Source organism: Dipodomys spectabilis, unplaced genomic scaffold, assembly GCF_019054845.1.
Source record: "Dipodomys spectabilis isolate Male_0828 unplaced genomic scaffold, ASM1905484v1 ptg000145l, whole genome shotgun sequence".
Taxonomy (NCBI): domain Eukaryota; kingdom Metazoa; phylum Chordata; class Mammalia; order Rodentia; family Heteromyidae; genus Dipodomys; species Dipodomys spectabilis.
The window spans coordinates 23,750,001-23,775,549 of record NW_024870822.1 but is presented as its reverse complement, the minus strand read 5'-3'; the positions used below and the strand labels follow the sequence as shown (position 1 = coordinate 23,775,549).

The following is a 25,549-nucleotide window of genomic DNA, read 5'->3' as shown; positions in this document are numbered from 1 at the left end:
GCTGTCCCTCAGCTCTTCAGCTCAAGGCTAGCAATCTACTACTTGAGCCACAGCGCCACTTCTGGCTTTTTCTGCTTACGTGGTGCTGAGGAATTGAACCCAGGGTCTCATGCATGCAAGGCAAACACTCCACCACTGAGCCATCTTCCCAGCACCTGTGATATGTTTTTTTTTTTTTTTGGGTCTGGTTGTGGGGTCTGAACTCTGGGCATGGGCGCTGTCCCTCAGCTTTTCAGCTCAAGGCTACCACTCTACCAGTTGAGCCACAGCGCCACTCCCGGCTTTTTTTCTTTTTGCTTATGTGGTGCTGGGGAATCGAACCCAGGGCCTCATGCATGCAAGGCAAGCGCTCTACCACTGAGCCACCTTCCCAGCCCCATGTGATATGTTTTAAGAGAGAAATTAAAAAAAAAGTTATGAGCCAGGTGCCAGAGGCTACAGACCTGTAATCCTAACTACTCAGAAGGCTGAGATTTAAGGGTCACAGTTCAAAGCCAGCTTGGGCAGGAAAGAGTATGAGAATCTTATCTCCAATTAACCACCAAAAAACTGGAAAAAGAGGTATGACTAAAGTGGTAGCATGCTAACCTTGAACAAAAAAGCTCAGTATAGTACCCAGGCCCTGAGTTCAAGCCCTAAGACCAGCACACCTCCCCCGTACCCCCCCAAATTGTGTGATCAAATTCATCAATGTTTCCTGAAGTTGATAAATATCCCAAAATAACTTTTTATTTTTATTTATTTTTTATTTTCGGGTCTGGTCGTGGGGCCTGAACTCTGGGCCTGGGCGCTGTCCCTCATCTCTTCAGCTCAAGGCTAGCGCTCTACCTCTTGAGCCACAACGCCACTTCCGGCTTTTTTCTTTTTGCTTATGAGGTGCTGAGGAATTGAACCCAGGGCCTCAGGCATGCAAGGCAAGTGCTCTACCACTGAGCCACCTTCCTAGCCCCCCAAAATAACTTTTTAAAAATGACTCAATTAGAATATAATCCAGTGGTATTCATGTAGTTGAGCTGTATGTATTCCATGGATAGCATCACAACAGATGCTTTTGAGTTAGATCTTGCTTTCATCTGTCTGTACACATTTTACTCCTATGAAATTTTCCCTTAGCTCCATGCTAGTCACTGTGAAAGAAGAAAAATAGTAGATAGTGTCCCCCTTCACTGGGCTGCAGTTAGGTATTTGAAATCCTATAAACATGTGAAATAAAATACAATTAAATCTTAAATAGGGCTGGGTGCCTGTGGCTCACGCCTCTAATCCTAGCTACTTAGGAGGCTGGGATCTGAGGATCATGGTTTGAAGCTAGCCCAAGCAGGAAAGTCTACAAGACTTTTATTTCCAATTAACCAGTTAACCAATTAACTGGAAGTGGAGCTATGGCTGAAGTGGTAGAGAGCTAGCCAGGTCCTGAGTTCAAGCCCCAGGACTGGGGGGATTGGGGAGGGATGCAATGCTGAATCAATGTTGGCGAAAGCTTTCTTGAGTTTCTGAAGAATTACTCCAGCCAGGCACAGGTGGCTTCTGCCTGTAAATCTAGCTACTCAGGAGCCTGAGATCTAAGGATCTCGTTTGAAGTCTGCCCTGGCAGAAGAGTTCATGAGACCTTTATCTCCAATTAATTTCAAAAAGCCTGAAGTAGAGGTATAGCTCAAGTGATAAGAGTGCCAGCCTTGGGTGCAAAAAGCCAAGCAAATTCAACCTCAACCTCTACTATTCTTTATCTTCACCCTGTCCCCCAAAAATGACCTCGTCCTGAAGGATGTGATTAGGTAAAAGGGAACTGTTTCTACTACTAGTCAACACCGTGGGACGGGCAGACAGGAGACGGTAGTGTTATAATTACTTTGTGACTTAAGTCAAATCCCAGACCCTTATCTTTTTATCCATGAAGTAAAGAGGTAGAAATACTGTAGGATATTTTAGAAGATTGCCGGGCGCTGGTGGCTCACGCCTGTAATCCTAGCTACTGAAGAGGCTGAGATCTGAGGATCGCGGTTCAAAGCCAGCCCGGGCAGGAAAGTCCGTGAAACTCTTATCTCCAATAAACCACCAGAAAACCGGAAGTGGCGCTGTAGCTCAAGTGGTAGAATGCTTGCCTTGATCTGAAGAGCTGAGGGACAGCGCCTAGGCCCCAGAGTTCAAGCCCCACGACCAACAAAAAAAAAAAAAAAAGATTGTTGTCATTAAAGCATTAGGGTTTTTTTCTATTAAGAGAATGATTTTTTGGGGGGAGGGAGGAAAAGTACTAAAGTTTGATTCAACACTGGACATTGTGTTTGCTATGCAGGTGCTTACCATTTGAACCGACCCATCAGCCTTAAAGAAAGATTTTATTTTGTGTCCATCCTGGGCTTGAACTCAGGGCCTGGGTGCTATCCCTGTGCTTTTGTGCTCCCTGTCGGTTCAGCCACAGCTCCACTACTGGCTTTGTGGTGATTAATTGGAGATAAGAATTTCTTTCCTGCCTAGGCTAACAGAGCTGTGATCCTCAGGTCTTAGCCTTCTGAGTAACTAGGATTACAGGTATGGGCCACCAGCACCCAGTAAGATTTTTTTTTTATTGTGATCAATATTATTTTATATGATCAGAGGCACAGAGGCATTGTGCCTTTGTGTTCCACCTCTTTTGGTCTCACTGTGTGTGAATGCCTGGAGTCCTGTACAATTTATCATGTCCTGGAGGATTTTAGTTAGATCTAGCTTGTACATATGAGAGAAGATGTGTTGGTTTTCTCTCGAAGCTTGGCTTACCTTACTTTACATGAAAGAAAGATTTTTTTTGGAGACAGGGTTGCACTATATATTCTAGGCTGGCTTGGAAATATGGATCCTTCTGTCTCAGCCTCCTCAATGTTGAGATTGTAGGCATGTATCTAGCGTACCTGCTCTGTTAAAAAAAAACATTTTAAGGAAGGACTCTTTCAGCATGTATTGAAAGCCTTCTAGATTAGATATTGGACAACATGCAGGGTTCTATGGTCCTGCAGTGATGGGTAGAAAGAACATGGATTTTACACCCAGAAATGTGAAATCTTTTGGTGTGTGTATGTGTGTGTGTGTGTGTGTGTATGTGTGTGTGTGTGTGTGTGTATTTGTGCTTGTGCTAAAAGCAGGGTTTGAACTTGGGGTCTGCCATTCTTTTTTTTTTTGTCGGTCGTGGGGCTTGAACTCTGGGCCTAGGCACTGTCCCTGAGTTCTTGAGCTCAAGGCTAGCGCTCCACCACTTGAACCAGAGCACCACTTGTGGTTTTCTGATGGTTAATTGGAGATGAGTCTTACGGACTTTCCTGCCTGGGCTGGCTTTGAACTGTGATCCTCAGATCTCAGCCTCTTGAGTAGCTAGGATTACAGGCATGAGCCAACAGCGCTTGGCTGGGTCTACCATTCTTGCTTAGCCTTTTCTACTCAAAGCTGGCATTCTGCCACTTAAGCTACATTTCTTTTTATTTTATTTTTTTATTATTATTTTTTAAATTTTTATTTATTTTTTATTGTGAAAATACTGAACAGAGGGGTTACAATTACATGGGCAAGATAATGAGTTCATTTCTTTTCTTTTTCTTTTTTTTTTTTTTTTTGGGTCCGGTCATGGGGCCTGAACTCTGGGCCTGGGTGCTGTCCCTCAGCTCTTCAGCTCAAGGCTAGCACTCTTACCACTTGAGCCACAGCACCACTTCCGGCTTTTTTCTTTTTGTGTTATGTGGTGCTGAGGAATCGTACTCAGGGCCTCTGGCATGCAAGGCAAGCGCTCTACCACTGAGCCACCTTCCCAGCCCATGAGTACATTTCTTATCAAGCATTGTAGCCTCCTCCTTTGTTTCCCCTTCCCATCCTTTCCCAGCCTCCCCTTAGTCCCCCCCACCTAATCCTCCCCCCCCCACCAAAGTTGTAAAGTTCGTTTTCGACATGACAACTTGTACTTCTCATTGTTGCAATGGGTCCACCTGTATCCTTATTTAAACGACTTGTTTTTCCCCTTCCCCTCCACAAATTATACCGACATCAAATACAGTGAAAGCAGGGGTTATACTGTGGGGGAGAGACATACAAAGCAACTTAAGCTACATTTCTATTTCTGGCTTTTTGTTAGTTAATTAGAGATACGAGTCTCTAAGCATGCTGGGAATGTGGCTTAGTGGTAGAGAGCCTGCTTAACATGCATGAAGCCCTGGACTTGATTCCTCAGTACCACATACACAGAAAAAGCTGGAAGTGGCACTATGGCTCAAGAGGTAGAGTGCTAGCCTTGATCACAGAGAGGCTCAGGAACAGTGCCCAGGCCCTGAGTTCAAGTCCCAGAATTGGCAAAAAAGAAGAAGGAGAAGGAAAAGAAAGAAGAAGGAGGAGTCTCTAAGCTTTGTCTGCCCCAGCAGACTTCAAACTGTGATTCTCAGATCTCAGCCTCCTGAGTAGCTAGAATTATAGCCATGAGCCACTGGGGCTCAGCAGAAATGTACAGTCTTAGGAGAGATTCCTATGTGGTAGTGTAACAATGTATGGAGCACTTAGGAACACAGAGTGGAAGGAGAGTGTGTTGGTTTTGAGTGGTGAAGGATTCAGAAAGAATTAGCATTTATAACTCCATTTCTGTCTAACATAAATGGAGTTATGGATAGGGCCTTTCTCAAAAGCTCAGAGGAGGAAGGCAGCATATAGGCTTTGCTTGTGGTTTGGTGAGTATGTTGTTTAATTTTTATTTGTAATGTTGATACAGAGGGGAAATAAGACTGGAAAGTGAACTGGCTTGTTGAGTGACATACATATTGAGCTCAGGTTTTTCCTTGGCTTATTGGTAAAAGCATCTGGGATGGTAATTGGTTGTTCTAGTGCCAAGATGGGGCAGTGTTAATGACTTTCAGGTTTTCGAGGTGGAGTAGAATAAAGATGATTTACGAGAAAGCAAGCAAGGATGGACCAGTATGATCAAGAAGAAAAGATGTGAGGAAGAGGGAAATGACTCCTTGGGGAGAGGGGCTGGACTTCCAGGACACAATGATCTTAAGGCAGGGCATAGCAGTGGTAGGAAGTTGCTCACTTCTAGCTCATTGTTAGGAAGAATTTTCTGGAAACGTGCCAATAGCTTGAAATTTTTATCAATAAGTCTGGAGTTTTCATGCTTAAACGATTGCCAATTATGAGTTATAATTCCGTAATTGTGTTGGTTCAGATAAGTCTACTGGAATAGAGATCCTTGGTATCTTTATTTTTTCAGGGTTTAATCTTGCCCATTACACATATCCTGTTAAGGGAAATGGTTTTTGACTGAAGGGCATATTTCAAGCACCTTTTAGAATCTCTGAATCTTTGGGAAGTATGAGAATGGATGTTAATCAGTCATGTGTATTAAAACATTGTTTACTTATTCACCACCATTGGTTTTATTTTCATGATAGCTAGGGGAAAATGCTTAAAAGGGCAAATGGCAAGTAGCAGAATAGTAGATGACTACTGGAGCTGAGCTCATGTAGGTTAGTTAGTATTTTTGATAAGGAGAGGCCTTGCAGGGCTATAGCAGGCAGTGGGGAAGGCATGGGAGAGATGAGTTTCTGGCATGGATATAGATCTTTTATTGTGTAACAATAGCTTATTCTTTAAACTGGAAGGAATACAAACAAAGTTGCTTAGCAGTCATGTGGGTGCTAAAGAATGGCCTTTGGAGGATCAGGCATTTGAATAAATTCAGCATTTTCAAGAAACTTGTAAACATCCTAGTTAGAGTGCATCCATTTACTGACCATGCCTTCTTTCTTTCTGATAGTATTATCTTGTTCTGTTTTTCAGCCTCCTCATCTGGAGAGAAAGGGTTAGTGCCTCTTGGAACATTTTTCTCCAGAGGCAGGTGCTGAGAGTTGAGGCTCTCAGAAGGGCTCTTTTCCTAGAGAAAGAAGGGTTATAGTATACAAAGAATACCAAGAGAGGAGAGAAGAGAAAGGAGACCAGTTCCATGCATATAAAACTGATTTGGGCACAACTTCTATTTTTTGACCTCTTTATCTATAAAGTAGCAGTAGTACCTGCTTTCCTAGTACAGTGACTTGATGAATGTGTGAGTCTACTCTAAAACTACAGTTTTCTACTCTAAAACTACAGTTGACTGTATAACGTTATGGAACTTTCCTATCGTTTTGCTAGTTTATATTCTGGCCATAAGAATTATGATTTCTTTATATATTGGTTTTTAAATTTTAAAAACCTTGAGATACTGTCTAGGCTTTAAAAAAAAAATGCAGATCCACAGACTAACTGAGGATATTCTTAGGAGAGGAACCCAAAGGTGTAACTCCTCTGAACATGTAAAATACTATTTATCAAAATGAATTTCAGAAAGTAGAAAAGTGGGGTTTTTTAATTGTTGTTATTGTTGGTGGCTTTTTTTGTATTTGGGGTATGCAAATAGGCAGCACAGAAATAGTGGATGGAAGAAGGATAAACAAAAGCAGTCATAGTATTCAATATATACTATGTAAAAAGTGAACTGTGCAACTTGTGGGCAGGGATAGGAAGGGGAAACTGAGAGAAAGCGAAGGAAAGGTTGACATTGTCCAAGAAGAATTACCTGACTCATGGAATTGTAATCCTTCTGTACAACTCCTTAATTATAACAATAAAATTATATTAAACAAAAACTAAAAAAGTTTTGTATCCTTTTTCCTGCCTGCCTCCCTTCTTTCCTCCCTTATTTACCCTCTCCATTGGCTCTCTCCTTTCCTGCTGGTGCTCACCCCCCCCCAGATAGCCTATTTTACTTTCCTGTCATTTATATTATAGTTTAATTATACACAGTAATTCAAAAGTTCATATGTTACAATTTAGTCAGATTAACATCATATATTGCTCTGTTTCCTCTATATCTTTTAGGCCAGGACCAGTGACTTATGTCTGTAATCCTAGCTCAGGAGGCTGAGATGTGAGGATCTGAGAATCTGAGGATCTGAGGACCAGAGGACCAGAGGATCACAGTCCTAAGTCAGCCTGAGTCTCTGTGAGACTCCTAGCTCCACTGAAAACTACCAAAAAAGCTGGAAGTAGAGCTGTGTGCTATCTTTGAGCAAAAGAAGCTCAGAGACAGTGCCCAGGCCCTGAGTTCAAGCCCTAGGAGTAGTGTGTGTGCGCACGCGTGCGTGCGCGGCCACACACGTACAAACACAGAGAGAATTGTTTAAAAGCTGAATTCAGGAGTAATTATTATAACTTTTTTTTTTTTGGGTCCGGTCATGGGGCCTGAACTCTGGGCCTGGGCGCTGTCCCTCAGTTCTTCAGCTCAAGGCTAGCTCTCTATCACTTGAGCCACAGCACCACTTCCGGCTTTTTTCATTTTGTTTATGTGGTGCTGAGGAATTGAACCCAGGGCCTCAGGCATGCAAGGCAAGTGCTCTACCACTGAGCCACCTTCCCAGCCCTATAACTATTTTTATTTCCTTAAGCAAATTGAAAGGGAAGTAGAACATTATACTAACAACCATCTTGGAGGAGAGTTGAGCTTCAGTCTTCTTATAGCTTACTTACTTACTCAGTATCCTGAGTAAAATGAGGACCTGGGCTAGAGTCTGAAAGGTTGAGCCTTACTTAACCATCACCTTGAACTCATTTCATAAATTTATCAAAAAGAACTATTATTTGTGTTCACTTCAGTAGCACACACACTAAAACTGAAATAATACAGATTAACATGATTCCTGAGCAAGGATGACATGCAAATTTATAAAGCATTTCATAATTTTCAGTTTCTAGCCAAAGAAATACAAATGGCTAGTAGTTAAATTAAGAAATGTTTCAACATATGAAGAAATGTTTCAACATCCTCAGCCAGAAATGAAATGCAAATCAAAATTATACTAATATTCCATCTCACCCCAATGAGAATGGTAATTATCAAGAAAACAAACAGTAGCAAGGGAGATCTTATTATACCAGTGCATTATGAACTTCCTCATGGTTTTTAGCATTTTATAGACATACTATAATTTAACTAGTGGTTGGGAATTTTCATTTGATAAAGTCTCAAATGATTCTAAGCCTGATAAAGCTTGATATGAGAAATGTGTGCTTTATTTTCCTATAACTTATATTTTCATGGTACGCTAATTTTTTTTTTTTTTTGGTCGGTCGTGGGGCTTGAACTATGGGCCTGGGCGCTGTTCCTCAGCTCTTCAGCTCAAGGCAAGCCCTCTACCACTTGAGCTACAGTGCCACTTCCGGTTTTCTGGTGGTTTATTGGAGATAGGAGTCTCACAGTCTCTCCTGCCTGGGCTGGCTTTGAACCACGATCCTCAGATCTCAGCCTCCTAGTAGCTAGGAATACAGGCGTGAGCCACCAGTGCCCGGCGGTACTCTAATTTTTAAGCACATCACATTCTTGTAATTAGCCCTCACAGAACCTTATTTAGGAAGATAATTCCTACACAGATTTTACTAGGTAAATAGAGAAAAAGCCTATATCTATTAATAATTTTGCTAGCTGTTGGTATAGGGCTCTTGATAAAATTCCTCCCCATGCTCTTTTCATGTGCTCCACTGATGACCAAGACAAACTAGCTCAGGTTTTGCCTGAGAAACACAGCCTGCTTTGTAGGGGCTGATAAAAATCTTCATTACTGCATTTATAACCATTACTGTGTTTACTTCCTTGAAACCAATAGAGCGTAGAAAAGGATCTCCACATAAATGAAGCTTTGAGAAACAAAACTAATTTATAAAAAGGTATGCAAATGTTCTTTTTATAGATTAAAAAAGTCTAAACTTAAAAAAATTCTAACTGAAATGTGTATGGTGACTTAATGAAGTTGAAAGAGTTTATTGAGATAAATGTGGTTCCCTAAGTAGTTAACTGTTCAGTACTGAGGAAAATAGAGATTGAACATGTAGGTAGATTTCCTGTTAAGTAAGGTACAACCTTAACTTTGTAATTTGACCTGTTCAAAAGGCACAAATGAAATGGAAGGGACTATATTTTATTTAAAATAGCCCAAATTGCTAATTCTGTACCCACATGATGAAGTGTGCACTTGGTAATATCGACCAATACTAATCACTTATACACTTATGCTATGGGATGCATATTTTTGGTAATTACTTTGATCTTTAAATTAATAATATTAATTGTACATATTAGTAGGGTTCTCTGAGATAGTATCATACAGGAATCAGCATGCACTGATCCATTCCAACCTCCCTTTTTTCTACCCTTCTTCCTCTATTTTTTCAATCTCAGTATACTATATTGAGATATTCTAGTTTTTTCCTATTTCTGCAAGAGTCTCTTGACTTCATTCTCTTGTTTGTTTACTTTTTCTGCTGGGGATAAAACCTAGCACCTCTTTCATGCTGGGCAAATGCCTTACAACTAAGAGTGTTGGGCTTGAGGCTGAATCCTAACACTTGGGCTTCTAGCTGAACCTCAACACTTCATTTTCCCTCTTTTTTGCTGCTACTGGCTCTTGAACTCAGGGCTTCACAATCTCACTTGACTTTTTTTTTTTTTAAGTTCAAGTCTGGGACTCTGCATTTGAGACACATCTCCTTTTGTTGGTTAATTAGAGATTAGAGTATCAGACTTTTCTCCCCCCCCCTCCCCCCAGCTTCAAATCACAAGCACATGACCATTTTCTTTTTTTATATCTTTATTTTGTTTTTCCTTTTGGTAGTATCCTTTTGGTGGAATTTGAACTGAGGATATCATGCTTGCTAGGCAGGAGATTTGCCACTTGATCCATACCTCTAGTCCATATTTGCTTTTTATACTTAAGCTGAAACAGTGTAATCATAGAATTTTAGAGGTTTGAACACTTAGAGATTACTGATTAAAATTTGATATGGTTATACTATATACAGTTATATATAGTTTATCTATTCAATAGAATAGATAGAGAATAGATAGAGAAACTGAAGTCTAGAGAACTTGAGACTTGCCCAGGCCACCTGCCTTATTCAGAGTGCTGCACTGCAGCTGCCCTGTACTAAGTTCTTTCTCTAAACAAGCTCTAATTGGCTGACTATGCCCTACTTTGGGAAAAGGTTAATTGTGAGCACATTCCTTTGTTCCCAGTCCTTTTCTTTGTAAGGTGGGCCAGTTAATAAGAGACAACAAAGTATATTATGTTCATAGACTGCTTATAGAGTCCAGCTCATAAGAGGTATATAATATTGACTTGTCTGAAGTGAACCAAAGTGGAGGACTGAGAGAGATTCATGAGTAACAGGTAGGGCTGCAGCTGAGTACGCCTCACCCCATATTTGCTGGCTTATTTTTCATCTTTCTCTACCGTGGATAGGAAGCAGTTATTTTGTTCCCAGCCCTTAAAATATTCTTTATCTTCCTTAGGTCCTTTCCCACAATCTGTGCACCGTGCTGAAGGTCCCACATGATCCTGTTGCCCTTGAAGAGCACTTTAGGGATGATGATGAAGGGCCTGTGTCCAATCAGGGGTATATGCCATATTTAAACAAGTTTATTTTGGAAAAGGTATGATTCTAATTTTTTTCTCCTTTACAACTTTGTTTAATTGATGTTTACATGTGTGGTATGTATGTTTGATACCTATATGTGATTATCTATCCTGTCTGTCTATCTATCTATCTATCTATCTATCTATCTATCTATCTATCTATCTATCTATCTATCTATCATCAAGTGTACTTCAGAATTTCTTGTTGGTGATTTCATGGAGGAAGGACTAGCCATGGCTTCAGTGGCAAAGTGCTTGCTGAGCAAGTATAGAGCTCTGAGCTCACACCATAAAAAGATAAATGAGAAAGAATGAGAGATTGGAGCTATTTCTTATACTTACTCTACTCTCTTCTAAAACTTGGATATTGATATTTTCCAACAATGGGTTGTTATATGAAATTAAGAACTGCAGTTTTCATTAATCTGTACTTGCCTACTTTCAGGGTCCTTCATTTATTCTGAAAAATATGTTTCTTTGTGTTGGCAGTTGTGTTAAAGGGTTAGTGGGGTAGAGTTAAATATAACTACTAAAGGGGCTAGTAATTATCTTTGCTATGTTTTATATTATATATATATATATATATATATATATATATATGTTAGCAAACTTTCTACCTAGGGTTTTCAAGGTACCACTTGGATGCTTCATCTGGGCTATATTCAGAGTAAAGGTGACAAAAACTTACCATGTGCCGGGCACTGGTGGCTTATGCCTGTGATCATGAGGCTAATATTTGAGGATCAAGGTTTGTAGCTAGCCCAGGCAGAAAATTCCCGATGAGACTCTTACTTCCAGTTTAATCACTCAAAAACCAGAATTTGCACTGTGGGTGAAGTGGTAGAGAGCTCACCTTGAGCAAAAGAGCTCAGAGATAGAGCCCTGAGTTCAAGCCCCACAACCAACAAAACAAAAAAACTTACATTGTGATTGGAAGCCATATTTAACCTATTGACATTTGTATCATGTTCAGTTTTTCCCTTGGGTTGAATCACTAACAATTTACAAATGAAACCGGTGCTGGTGGCTCATGTCTGAATCCTAGCTGCTCAGGAGGTTGACAACGATCTGAGGATAGTGTTTTGAAGCCAGCCTGGGAAAGAAAGCCCATGATACTGTTATCTCTAATAGACTACTCAGAAAAAGCTGAGGGCTGGGAATGTGGCATAGTGGGAGAGCGCTTGCCTAGCATGCATGAAGCCCCAGGTTCATTTTCTCAATATAGCATATACAGAAAAAGCTGGAAGTGGTGCTGTGGCTCAAGTGGTAGAGGGCTAGCCTTGAGCAAAAGAAGCTCAGGGACAGTGCCCAGGCCCAGAAAAAAATTATATGAAAATATGTACACATATACATAGTACATGGTATTTCATCTCTATGTGACTATGATTACACTGTACATATATTTCTACAACAATAAATTAGTGTCATTGTTCCATGTTATGCACATTAACAACAACTGCCAACAGAGGGAATTCCTGTTTTTACCTACTTACAATACCAGACATGAATTTTTTTTGGGTAACACTTCAGACAGTGTCTTTCAGTAGTGATAATGATAATACTTTTAAATTAAAATTAAAATATGTAAGTCTAGTGCTGGTGGTACTTGCCTGTAATCCTAGTTACTCAGGAGCTATATCTGAGAATCACGGTTTAAAGCCAGCCCCAACAGGAAAGTCCGTGATATTCATCTCAAATTACCACCAAAAAGCCTGAAGTGGAGCTATGACTCAAATGGTAGAATGCCAGCCCTGAGCAAAACTGCTAAGGGACAGTGCTCAGGCCCCTGTACCCCCACACACATGCAAAAAATATGTTTCAAAAACATTTTTCCAGGGCTAGGATGTAGCTCAGTGGCAAAGTGCCTGCCTAGCAAGTGTATAATCCTGGGTTTGATCCCAGTACCAAAAAAGAAAAAAAAATACAGCTTTAAAAACAACACATTTTCCGTCTAAATGTAGCAACTATTTATGTATTTTTCTATGGCTTTTTCATATTTTTGTTGCCAAGTGTATTTTCTTTTTTTTTTTTTTTTTTTGGGTCCAGTCGTGGGGCCTGAACTCTGGGCCTGGGCACTGTCCCTCAGCTCTTCAGCTCAAGGCTAGTGCTCTACCACTTAAGCCACAGTGCCACTTCCGGCTTTTTTCTTATGTGGTGCTGAGGAATCGAACTCAGGGCCTCGAGCATGCAAGGCAAGCGCTCTACCACTGAGCCACCTTCCCAGTCCTTGTCAAGTATATTTTAAAAAAGTAAAAACTGTATGTGTGTGTGTATATACATATATACCCATTCACGTATGTATACATATACACACATATTCATATATGCATACATTTACATACACGCACACATGTACCTATATACATATACATATACACATAACACATATACCTATACACACATATATTTACATGCACACATATATACACACATATAATAACAGCAAAGGATAGTAATGTTTATAATGGTAATAATTTAGTAGGTTGGAAAGTGCCAGTATGCTGGTCAGGATTCTTATTTTTTGTGTGTGCTTATTTTGGGGCTTAAACTCAGGACCTCGGCACTGTCCCCCAACCTTTTAGCTCAAGGTTAACACTCTCACTTAAGCTACAGCTCTACTTTTGGCTTTTTGGTAGTTAATTAGAGATAACAATCTCATGGACTTTCCTGCCTGGGCTGGCTTTGAACCTAAGAAGCTCGGCTCAGGTGTGAGTCACTGGTGCCTAGCTTGGTCAGGATTCTTTTTAAAATTTCAAGAGGTATGGGCTGGGAAGGTGGCAGAGTGGTAGAGTGGTAGAGTGCTTGCCTTGCATGCATGAAGCCCTGGGTTCGATATCTCAGCACCACATAAGCAGAAAAAGCTGGAAGTGGCACTGTGGCTCAAGAGGTAGAGCACTAGCTGAAGGACAGCACCCAGGACCAGAGTTCAGGCCTCACGACCCACTAAAAAAAAAAAGATTTCAAGAGGTGACTTTCTTTAGAATTTTTGCAGCAAAGATTATGAGAATTAGAAATGTGCTCACTTGTATAATACTTTTTGTGTCTATATATTATTCTCAATTAGCCCCAAAATGGAATTTTCTGGTCTTTCTCTGTGTGAGTATGTATATATAATTTCTTTTTTTTTTTTTTTTTTTTTTTTTGGGGGGGGGGTCCAGTCATGGGGCCTGAACTCTGGGCCTGGGCGCTGTCCCTCAGCTCTTCAGATCAAGGCTAGTGTTCTACCACTTGAGCCACAGTACCACTTTCGGCTTTTTTTCTTTTTGCTTATGTGGTGCTGAGGAATCGACCCGGGGCCTCATGCATGCAGGGCCTCATGCTCTTGCTTAGCCATTTTCACTCAAGGCTGGTGCTCTGCCACTTGAGCCACACCTCTACTTCCTCATTTTTGCTGGTTAGTTATAGAAAAGAGTCTCAGATTTGTCTGCCTGCTGGTTTTGTTTCATTTTGTTTCGTTTCTTTTCTTTTTCTTTTTCTATCAGCTCCGGGGCTTGAACTCAAGGATTGGGTGCTGTACCTGAACTCTTGCTCAAGGCTAGCACTCATTTGAGCCATAACACCACTTGCAGCTTTTGTGGTAGCTTTCCAGCTATCTGGAGATAAGAGTCTCATGGACTTTCCTTCCTGGGCTAGTTTCTATCCACAATCCTCTGGTCTCAGCTCCTGAGTAGCTAGGATTGTAGGTGTGAGCCACAAGTGCCCAGCCTGCCCACTGGTTTCTAACCACAATCCTCAAATCTCAGCCTCTTGAAAAGCTAGGATTATAGGCACGAGCCACTATATTTTTATTTTTTATTTCATTTTTTTATTTTTATTTTTTTGGGTCCGGTCATGGGCCTGAACGGTGGGCCTGGGCGCTGTCCCTCAGCTCTTCAGCTCAAGGCTAGCATTCTACCGCTTGAGCCACAGCACCACTTCCGGCTTTTTCTGTTTATGTGGTGCTGAGGAATCGAACCCAGGGCCTCAGGCATGCAAGGCAAGCGCTCTACCACTGAGCCACCTTCCCAGCCCTATATTTTTATTTTTATACTTTGTAGTTTTGGGAATTGAACCTAGGGTTTTGTGCATGCTAGCCAAATAGTCTATTATTAGGCTACATCCCCAGCCTGCTTGTTTGTTGTCAGTTATGGGGTTTGAATTTAGAGCCGGGGCACTGTCCTTGAGTATCTTTTACTCAAGGCTAGCACTCTACCACTTGAGCTATAGCACCACTTCTGGCTTTTTCTGTTTATGTGGTACTGAGGCATCAAATTGGGGGCTTCATACATACTAGGCAAGCGCTCTACCACTAAGTCAGATTTCCAGCCCTGTTTATTTTATTTATTTATTTATTTTTTTTGGGTCTGGTCCTGGGCCTGAACTCTGGGCCTGGGCGCTGTCCCTCAGCTCTTCAGCTCAAGGCTAGAGCTCTACCACTTGAGCCACAGCACCACTTCCGGCTTTTTTCTTTTTGCGTGTGTGGTGCTGAGGAATCGAACCCAGGGCTTCAGGCATGCAAGGCAAGCGCTCTACCACTGAGCCACCTTCCCAGCCCCTGTTTATTTATTTATTTATTTTTTTCAGGTAAGGGGTAGGTTTATTCAGTAGACCTGCTGGGACCAGGCAAGGTTGGCACTCCACGTGGCTGGGAAAGGCCTGCGAAGGAGAGAGAGCTGGGAAAGAGAGGAAAGAGCTAGAAAAGAGCAGAGAGAGGGGTAAGAACAGTAGCACTCACGTGGTATTCAGGTAAGGGGTAGGTTTATTCAGTGGACCTGCTGGGACCAGGCAAGGTTGGCACTCCACGTGGCTGGGAAAGAGAGGAAAGAGAGAGGAAAGAGCTAGAGCAGAGAGAGAGCTAGAAAAGAAGAGCAAGAGCAAGAGCTAGAAACGAACAGAGAGAGAGCTAGAAATGAACAGAGAGAGCAAGAAAAGAGCAGCAAGAGCAAGAGCTAGAAACGAACAGAGAGAGAGAAAGAGACTGTTTATTTTTTTTAATTGACAAAATTGTATGTATTTATGGGGTACAACATGATATTTTGAAACATTTGTATATTGTGGAATGACAAAATCATTACCTCACATACTTTTCATTTATTTGTAATTAGAGTACTAAAAATATACTCTTAGAAATTTTGAAATATGTAATCTATTAACTATAGTTCCCATATTATACCATTGGTCATGCTTTAGTTTGGAAAAAAGATAAACATGACAATGAAATGTAAGATTTAAATCAAACCCAGAAAAGCCATCTATTTTATGATTCTGTTTACATGAAATGTCCCAGATTGGCAAATATTGGGATAAAAAGTAGAGTAGGGATTGCCAGGGACTCTGGGAGGTAGAAATGATGAGTAATTACGAATGGGCTTAGAATTTCTTTTAGTGACTTAGAAATTTTCTAATCCTCACCAAATTATACACTTTCAATGGTTGAGTTTTATGGTATGAATGATGTCTCCACAAAAAGATTTAAACAAATTTTACAGTAATTCACGTGTAAGACCTACATTTTCTAGTCTGATGCTATACTATATTATGATTTTTTGTTGTTTTGTTTATTAAGGTCAGGCAGTTCATTTGTGTTCCATAGTTGTAAATCTTCCTCCTCTCTTTTTCTCTTTTTAGTATATATATATGTATATGTATATATATATATATATACACACGTATACATGTACACACATATATATTTCTGAGACAGAATCTTACTATGTAGCTCAGGCTGAGCTTGAATTCATGATCCTCTTAATTGCTGAGATTTAAGGTGTGCACCACCAGGCCTGATCCATTATATCTTTTTTTTTTTTGGTTGTAGGGCTTGAACAGTATATCATATTCAGCAAATATTTCATAACCTGCTCTCTGTACATATGATTAACCTTAAAAAATGAATAGTAGGAAGCATCATATCTGTCACTTATATATTAGAGAACATGCTGGGAGAATCTCAAGTCTGGAAATTGCTTTGATTTTTAGTGCTACAATTGTGTGGGCTAGGTCAGAGGAGAGAGTCTGTTCACTCACTCACTGGCTAAATATTTTGAACTGCTGTACCCTTCCATTGCATTTTGTTCCTCTTGGTATAATATATTTAAGCTCTCATGAATTTTAAGTTTTAAGTGTTCTTTGAGTATGTTGATATTTTAAAATTTTTATAGTTGGGAAAACAAATGTAATAGTATTTCCTATGGAAGTCCAAAATGAGCTACTAAATTTGGAGAAAAACTTATTCATGGAGCGAGGATGTGGTGAAACAGTGTACTCTTGTTTATTATTGCTTAGCCACCTGGAGTGGAATTTTGCCAGTCTTGCAATTCAAGTAAAGCAGCCAGAGTTTCCATGGTGTGAGTTTCAATTGAGCAAAGATTAATGCTTTGTTTTGAAATTTGGTTAAAAAAATATCAGTGGCAACTGAAGTATGTTAACACAAAATTGAGAGATTACCATTAGTTGTGTAAAGAAAATATGGAATAATGATTAAAAATTGTAAGATTTTTTTTTTCTATAAACACTGCCTTATTTGGTCCTCATGTTGACCCTGTGAGGCAGACTGGAGTTACCTCAATTCCACTTAGGTGGAAATGGAACGTAAACTGGCCTAGCTAATAAGTAGATAGATTTAGAACCTAAACTATTTAACTTATTACCCAATGCTCGCTCGCTCGCTCGCTCGCTCCTTCCTTCCTTCCTTCCTTCCTTCCTTCCTTCCTTCCTTCCTTCCTTCCTTCCCTCCCTCCCTCCTTCCTTCCCTCCTTCCCTCCCTTCCTCCCTCCCTTCCCTTCCCTTCCCTTCCCCTCTCTCCCTCTCTCCCTCTCTCCCTCTCTCTCTCCCTCCCTCCCTCTCTTTCTCTCTCTCTCCTTCCTTCCTTCCTTCCCTTTCCTTCTCTTCCCTTCCCCTCCCTCCCTCCCTTCTTCCCTCTTTCTCTCTTTCCCTCTTTCTTTCTCTTTCTTTCTTTCTTTTGTTCGTTCTTTCTCTTCTTTCCTTTCTTCCTTCCTTTCCTGACTTCCTTTTCTTCCCTCCCTCCCTTCCTTCCTTCCTTCCTCCCTCCCTCCCTCCCTCCCTCCCTCCCTCCCTCCCTTCCTTCCTTCCTTCCTTTCCTCCCTCTCTCCCTCCCTCCCTTCCTTCCTTCTTCCCTTCCCTTCCTTTCCCCTCCCTCCTTCCCTTTCTCTCCTCCATCCCTCCTTCCTTCCTTCCTCCCTTCCTTCCTCCCTTCCTCCCTTCCTCTCTCCCTTCCTCCCTTCCCTTCCCTTCCCCTCCCCTTCCCTCCTTTCCCTTCCCCTCCCCTCCCTCCCTCCCTTCTTCCCTCTTTCTTTCTCTCTTTCTCTCTCTTTCCCTCTTTCTCTCCTTCCTTCCTTTTCTTCTTTCTTTCTCTTTCTTTCTTTCTTTCTTTCTTTCGGATTGAACTGGGTCTGTCCCTCAGCTCTTCAGCTTAAGGCTACCACTTGAGCCACATCACCACTTCTGGTTTTCTGGTGGTTAATTGGAGATAAGAGTCTCATGGACTTTCCTGTATGGGCTGGCTTTGAACCTCGATCCTCAGATCTCAGCCTCCTGAGTAGCTAGGATTACAAGCATGAGACACTGGTGCCCAGCTCAATAGTTAATTTCTTACGTAAAACTTGGTTTCAAGTTTCTTCTGTTTAATGATTGCTTTCAGCTCTTAGAGCACTTCAACTATGCAGCTAATAACCATCACTGAGCACAAATGATCTCTCTACTCGACTCTCAGCCTGTGCTTTTATATGTTCTTTTGGGCTGTCCTTGTTTACCTTTTATTGTATTGTATAACTTGAAAGTCCATAGTTTTAATTTGGCCCAATGACCATGTTATACTCCCCCAATTTTTTTTTTTTACCATATTTGAGATGCAATAGAGGAATATCCATTCTGAGTGAATAAGCCACAGATGACTTTATACTGCTGAACACTTTGTCCCAGCAATATAAATGTAAGAGCATTTTTAAAGGAATATTGTTTTTTAAAATAATAGCTTTGTTACATGTAATTTGCGTATCATACAATTTATGTATTGAATCTGTACTTAAGATAGTTACTGTTTTGTATGGCCATCCCCACAAACATTTTTAGAATATTTTTACCACTTGGCTTCTATACTTACTAGCAGCCACATTCTGTTCCCTGCAGCTCTTAGGCAAGCAGTATTTGACTTTCTATGAATTGCCTGTTTTGGATTTACTGTTACTGGAGTCATAGAATATGAGACGTTTGTGTCTAGCTTCTTGCTCTTATGTGAATAGTGCTTTATTCCTTTGTAGAGCCAAGCAACATTCTGTTATGAATATATCTTGTTTTGTTTACACATTCAGTAACTGATGGACATTTGGGTTGTTTGCTTCCTTGTAATAAATTGATCTTCTCTCTCTTCTTCAAATTACCAATGTGTTTTCTGTCGCAAGCCTTCATACATACTGCTTCATCTGCTGTTAGGCCCCTTCCACTCATAGCATGCATCCAGCCTACTCTTGTTTGCTGGTCACACTCTGGTCTGAGTGTGACTGTCACTCCCTTAGGGAGGTTTCCTCAGGCAGTGCCTCACCCTTCCCATCACATCCGGTACTTTTCCTTTGTAGTCCTTATATGATGGTTTTCAGCATGGGGGTAGGCTGGATTGTTGCTGTATTGGTTGGTAGCTGATTTGGAGGATGTGGACTCTGCCTGTGATGGCAGGGGCCAATTCACTGTTTTAGTACAATGACTGGCACCCTTATAATTTAAATGAATGAATGAGCAAATGAACCACCCTGCATACTAGGCAGAGGGGGTGCAAATGTGAACAAGATGTGGTTTTCCATTTTGAAAGAATCCATCATTTTGTATGATCTCTGGAAAATACAGAACTTGGACTTAGGAAAAGATTTGAGTAGAAATATGGGTATCACTCTGTGAGGGCTTTCCACCTTTCCCTTCTCTATTCTATTTTCTTTTTCTTTTTTTTTTTTTGGGTCCGGTCGTGGGGCCTGAACTCTGGGCCTGGGTGCTATCCCTCAGCTCTTCAGCTCAAGGCTAGTGCTCTACCACTTGAGCCACAGCGCCACTTCCGGCTTTTTTCTTTTTGCTTATGTGGTGCTGAGGAATCGAACCCAGGGCCTCATGCATGCAAGGCAAGCCCTCTACCACTGAGCCACCTTCCCAGCCCTCCCTTCTCTATTTTCTTTCTGCCCTCCCACCCTGATTCCAATACACATGACTCTCTTTTCCATTTCCTTGGCTTTTATACTTTAGCTTTCTTTTTTTCTTTTGTTGGTTTTGGGGCTTGAATTCAGGGCCTGGGTGCTGCCCAATAGCTTCCTTTTGCTTACGACTAGTGCTCTTCCTCTTGAGCCACATCTCCACGTTTGGCTTTTTTGGTGGTTAATTGGAGATAAGAATCTCATTGACTTCCCTGCTAAGGCTGGCTTCCAAGGAAAAAAATCGCAAACCTGTAGTAGTCAGTCTCAATTTTCCCTTTAGTAAATCCTGGGGCAACTTGTAACCTATTTCCTGTTTCCATGGGTGTGCTTGTCCTGAATATTTTGTTTTAATGCAACCATATAGTTTTTAGCCTTTTGGGCTTCTTTCAGACAACATGTTTTCAAGGTTTATATACTTTGTAGCATAAGTTGGTACTTCATTTTTTTTTATTGCTGAAAAACAGTGTTTTTTGTTTTTGTTTTTTCTTTTTGCTAGTCTTGAGGCTTGAACTCAGCCAGGGCACTGTACCTGACCTTCTTTTGTTCAAGGCTAGTGCTCTACCACTTGAGCCATAGCACCACTTGTAGCTTTTTCTGAATAATTTATTGGAGACAAAAGTCTCATGGACTCTCCTGCCAGGGCAGGAGAATTGAATTGCAATCCTCAGATCTCAGCTTCCTGAGTGGCAAGGCGCCTGGCAACAATGTGGTGTTGTACCATATTTTGCTTATTTATTCATTGGTTGATAGATGCTTGTTTTCTTCATATTCCTTTTTCTTTTTTTGTTTTAAAATTGTTATGTACAGAAAGATTACCATTTCATAACTCAGGTAACAAGTACATTTTGTTTTTGGACAGTGTGAACCCCTTCCTTTGCTTGTCTTCCAGTTTTTTTTTTTTCCTCCCATCCCACCCCTAGCTATACAGTTCATTTTCAACATAGTGTCTATTGAGTACCATGGATACATTTGTTCATCCTTTGTCCCTCCATTTTTCTTGTTCTTTTTTTTCCTTTCTCTTTCTCTTTACTATAGCCATCTTAGTGGATATGTAAAACATAAATCTTAAATATGCCCATAAATAATGGCTTTGAGTTTACGATCTTGAGAAATTTATATTGTATTTATCATTTTAAGTAAAATTGGCATGTTGTGATACAATTTTTTTTTTTTTTGTCAGTAGTGGGGCTTGAATCCAGGGCCTGGGTGCTACCCCTGAGCATTTTCATTCAAGGCTAGTGTGCTACCACTTTGAGTCACAGCACCACTTCATGTTTTCTGGTGGTTATTTGAAGATAAGAGTCTCATGGACTTTCCTGCCTGGGCTGGCTTTGAACTGCAATCCTCACTCAGAACTCAGCCTCCTGAGTAGTTAGTGCCTGGCCAAAATAATCTCTTTTAAATGACCTAATATAAGAAATAGTTTTCCGGGGCTGGGAAGGTGGCTCAGTGGTAGAGCGCTTGCCTTGCATGCCTGAGGCCCTGGGTTCGATTCCTCAGCACCACATAAGCAAAATGAAAAAAAAAAAAAAGCCAGAAGTGGCGCTGTGGCTCAAGTGGTAGAGCGCTAGCCTTGAGCTGAAGAGCTGAGGGACAGCACCCAGGCCCAGAGTTCAGGCCCCATGACTGGACCCCCCCAAAAAAAAAAAAAAGAAATAGTTTTCCTCCTAAGATTTACATACTTTAATTTCTCAAGGCAAGTAATTGTTTAAACTCATCAAACTTTCAACCACTTCTGGCCTTCTATTTAAAACTATTATTTTTAAGCCTTTTAAAAATTGGTACTAGAGCCTGGCACTGCTGGATCACACCATAATCTTAGCTAATCAGGAAGCTGAGATCTTAGGATCAAGGTGTGAAGCCATCAGGGCAGGAGAGGCAATGAGACTCTTAGCTCCAGTCAACCACTCAGAAAATGTCAGAAATGACACTGTGGCTCACGTGGTAGCCTTGAGTTCAGGGACAGTGCCCAGGCCCTGAGTTCAAGCCCCAGGACTGGCAAAAAAAAGAAAGCACAAAATAAATATAGACTGATGTAAAAAACAGTTTATTACTTTGTTTTCCATCTCCCTAAAACAATTTCTAATCAATCATCCTTTGGACATCCTATTCTGCACCTGCATCTGAGTGCAGAGGTTAAAGAGAAAAATCCTAGAGCATGACCAGCTCTGTTTTCACTTGCATAGACCTTATTTCCCCTTTAGAATTAAGCATGATTCGTACCAACCTTCATTTCCATCATCTGAATTAGATTACGGAGCATTCTGTACTACATTTAGCATTTGCACATGGATGTTGATTTGCCCTTTTTTCCCCCCTGATGGTTCTGGGGCTTGAATTCAGAGCCTTTGTGCTGTCCCTGAACTTCTTTGCTCAAGGTGCTCTCCCACTTGAGCCACAGCTCCACTTCTGGTTTGTTTTTATGGTTAATTGGAGATAAGAATGTCACAGATTTAGGCTGGCTTTGAACCATGATCCTCAGATCTCAGCCTCTTGAGTAGCTAGGATTACAGGTGTGAGCCGGTGCCCGACTCAGAGACTATATCTTATGTGATGTGGGACTCCTATATCACATATACTGACTAACCTGTAGTAGAAAGGTAATAAATATTTGTGTATTCTCATATATTCAGTAAAAGATAAGACCTGCTTGTCTCATTGGTATGAACTTTTATACTTTAAATAAGCAGCAAAGATGGGTAGTCTGTTCTTCTTCCCTCCCTATACTCATGGCTGCCTTTTATATGCACTTTGATCAGTATCTTATGTACTATTTGGTATTGAAAGCTGATGGATTTTGTACTTTAAAAATTATGGTAAAATGGATAACGTAAACTTACTCTTTTTTTTTTTTTTTTGTCGGTAGTGGGGCTTGAACTCTGGGCCTGGGCGCTGTCCCTCAGCTCTTCAGCTCAAGGCGAGCGCTCTACCACTTGAGCTACAGCGCCACTTCCGGTTTTCTGGTGGTTTATTGGAGATAGGAGTCTCACGGTCTCTCCTGCCTGGGCTGGCTTTGAACCGCGATCCTCAGATCTCAGCCTCCTGAGTAGCTAGGATTACAGGCATGAGCCACCAGCGCCCGGCTAACTTACTCATTTTTTAAGTTACAGTACAGTGTTTTAAATTATATGTGCATTGTTATACAAGAGAACTGTAGAACTTTTTTCTCTTGTAGGACTGAAACTATTTTCATTATCTCCCAGTCCTTGGTAACCATTTATTCTTTCTCTGCTTTGTGAATTGGGTTACTTTAGATACTTCGTAAGTGAAATCATATAGTATTTGACTTTTTGTGTTTGTCTCACTTAACATAATATCCTTAAGGGTCATCCATGTTATACGTGACAAAAATTCCTTATTCTGATTATGTATATATCACTTTTAGTTTTACTTGTCGTGCTGGGAATCAAACCTACTGCCTTTTACATGCTTGACAACACTCTACCACTGAGCTATACCCCTAGCTCTTCACGTTTACTTTATTCACTCATCTTTTTCTTTTTTTTCTTTTTCTTTTTGTCAGTCATGGGGCTTGAACTCGGGTTGGGCACTGTCCCTAAGCTCTTCAGCTCAAGGCATGCGCTCTACCACTTGAGCCACAGTGCCACTTCCGGTTTTCTGGTGGTTAATTGGAGATAAGAGTCTCACAGACTTTCCTGCCTGGGCTGGCTTTGAACCGAGATCCTCAGATCTCATCCTCCTGTGTAGCTAGGCTTACAGGCATGAGCCACCGGCTTATATATACTTTACAACAAACCAAAGATAAGTAGTGGGTAAGGTTTTAGAGAGGAAATAAACCAGATAACATTAAAAAATCATGCCTAGGGACTGAGGGTGTCACAGGCTCAAGTGGTAGAGTACTTGCTAGTAACCACAAAAAACCTGAGTTCAAATCCCAGTACTGCAAAAAGAATAAAAGATTATCTGTGACTCCTAGAAATTTTAGCAAGTTCAAAGTCTCAAGCTGAAACTCCAGTATTACAAAAGAAAAAATATGGGCTGGGAAGGTGGCTCAGTGGTAGAGCGCTTGCCTTGCAAGCCGGAGGCCCTGGGTTCGGTTCCTCAGCACCACATAAGCAAAAAAAAAAAAGCCGGAAGTGGCGCTGTGGCTTGAGTGGTAGAGTGCTAGCCTTGAGCTGAAGAGCTGAGGGACAGCGCCCAGGCCCAGAGTTCACTGAAGGCTGGTGCTCTACCGCTTAAGCCATACCTCTATTTCCAGTTTTTCACTGGTTAATTGGAGATAAGACTCTCAGACTTGTCTGCCTGGGCTTTGAACCAGCATCTTCAGATCTTAGCCTCCTAAAGTAGCTAGGATTACAGATATGAGTCACCAGTGCCAAGTTTTCCCTTCTGTTTTGAAGACCATGTAATAGGCACCTAGTCCTCCAGATATTACTTGCTGTCTGCCTCATCTATTTTATCAGTTCTTACAGTAACCTTACTGCCTTTTGCCTGGTAATACTACAGTAGTCTTTTGATCTTGTTTTCTTCCCCTCTCTTTGTGTACTCTCTTTACCTACTGAAAATCCACTTTACACGATTCTGTCATTATAATGTTCCTAAAACAGAGATTTAATTCCGAACTCAAATGTGTTTGCTGGTTTCCTCTTGTATTTAGAATAATATCATTCTTCAAACATAGCATAATCTGACTTCAGCCTGCCTCTGGTATTTGGTAGCAGTGTGCCTGAACCCATGCCAGTGTGGCTGTTCCCTGTTCCCTTACATGGGTAAATAGGCATGCTGACACTCTTCGCTCATTACATTTCACCTCACATTCTTTGGAAAATGGTTCCTTGTCATTGCCAATAGAGCTTAAGATTCATCTCAAACACTGTTTGTTTCTATAAAGTACTGCATGTAACAGTTACAACCTGCTTGTTTTCTCTTCTAACACCCTACAACATGATTTCTTACAGTCTGCTTCTTAAAATTTTTAAGCCCTCTGTGATTTGTTTTGTGCTTGCTTTACAGCCATTCTGTTTATCTCGCCACTCCCCCTTAGGATTCCTGTGATTCACCACATAATTCACCACATAAAGTCACTTCTTGTTCCTCAGAATAGGACTGTATGCTTTGTGTACTTGTCATTTCCCATGTGGCACATCTTCTGCTTCCATTTTTTTTTTTTTTTTTTGGTGTGGGTAGAGCTGGTAGTGGTGGCCTTTGAAGCTAGTTCTCCATAGATTCCTCCATCATACAATGGTGTCTATCTACTCAGTTTTACAAATAAGTTGGCATAGTGGAAAGAGTTTATTATATTCAAGCTTTAGTTGAAACGTGGGTTTTGATGTCTACTAGCCATGTGAACTTGATTAAAATGACTGAATTTTTGTAAACTTCTGATCTGTAAAATAGGGATGATATTTAAGCTTTATAGGATAAACACAGATATACAGGTTTGTGTGAAGGACTGAGGATATGTCTCAGTGGTAGACGTCTTGCCTCACATACTTGAGGCCATGGGCTCAATCTCAGCACAGCCAAAAGGGAAAAAAAAACACTAAAGTGAGAAATGCCATATAAAATGCTTCGCATATGGTAAGTCTTCAAGAAATGGCATTAGGGCTAAATAAATAAATAAACCAGCAGTTGCCGTTTGTGATGGAGCCATAGGAAATGGTACAGACTAAGATGAAGTGGCAATCTTCTTATACCTCGGACATGCCCTTCCAGTAACAAATTCTAGGTAGAGACCAACAGAAACTGCTTCCTGTAACCAACTATTAACTTCTTCCTTCCAAAGAAGAAATAAATGCTTCCTTCATGTTGTCCTGCTATCTACTCTGCTTCTCCAGGAAGCCTTCTGTCTTCTTCTAGATTATTGCTTTGAAAATAAAGATAATTGTTTTTGTCAGTTAGGTCAGTACAGATGAAGTCCTGACTTGTCAACGCTTCGTGATCTGGTCTTAATACCCATCTCTT

General features: G+C 40.9%; 1 protein-coding gene and 1 non-coding gene across 2 annotated transcripts in view; both read left to right on the top strand.

Moving 5' to 3' along the window:
* Positions 1-25,549, top strand: part of Swap70 (switching B cell complex subunit SWAP70) — a 75,405-nt gene that overhangs the window by 14,483 nt on the left and 35,373 nt on the right. The window contains exon 2 of the mRNA XM_042691371.1: positions 10,328-10,468. Coding sequence (XP_042547305.1) covers positions 10,328-10,468 — 141 coding nt within the window. The remainder of the gene's footprint in view (positions 1-10,327; positions 10,469-25,549) is intronic.
* Positions 7,626-7,727, top strand: LOC122117938. The gene has a single exon (XR_006149257.1). It is a non-coding gene; the product is annotated as a U6 spliceosomal RNA (small nuclear RNA).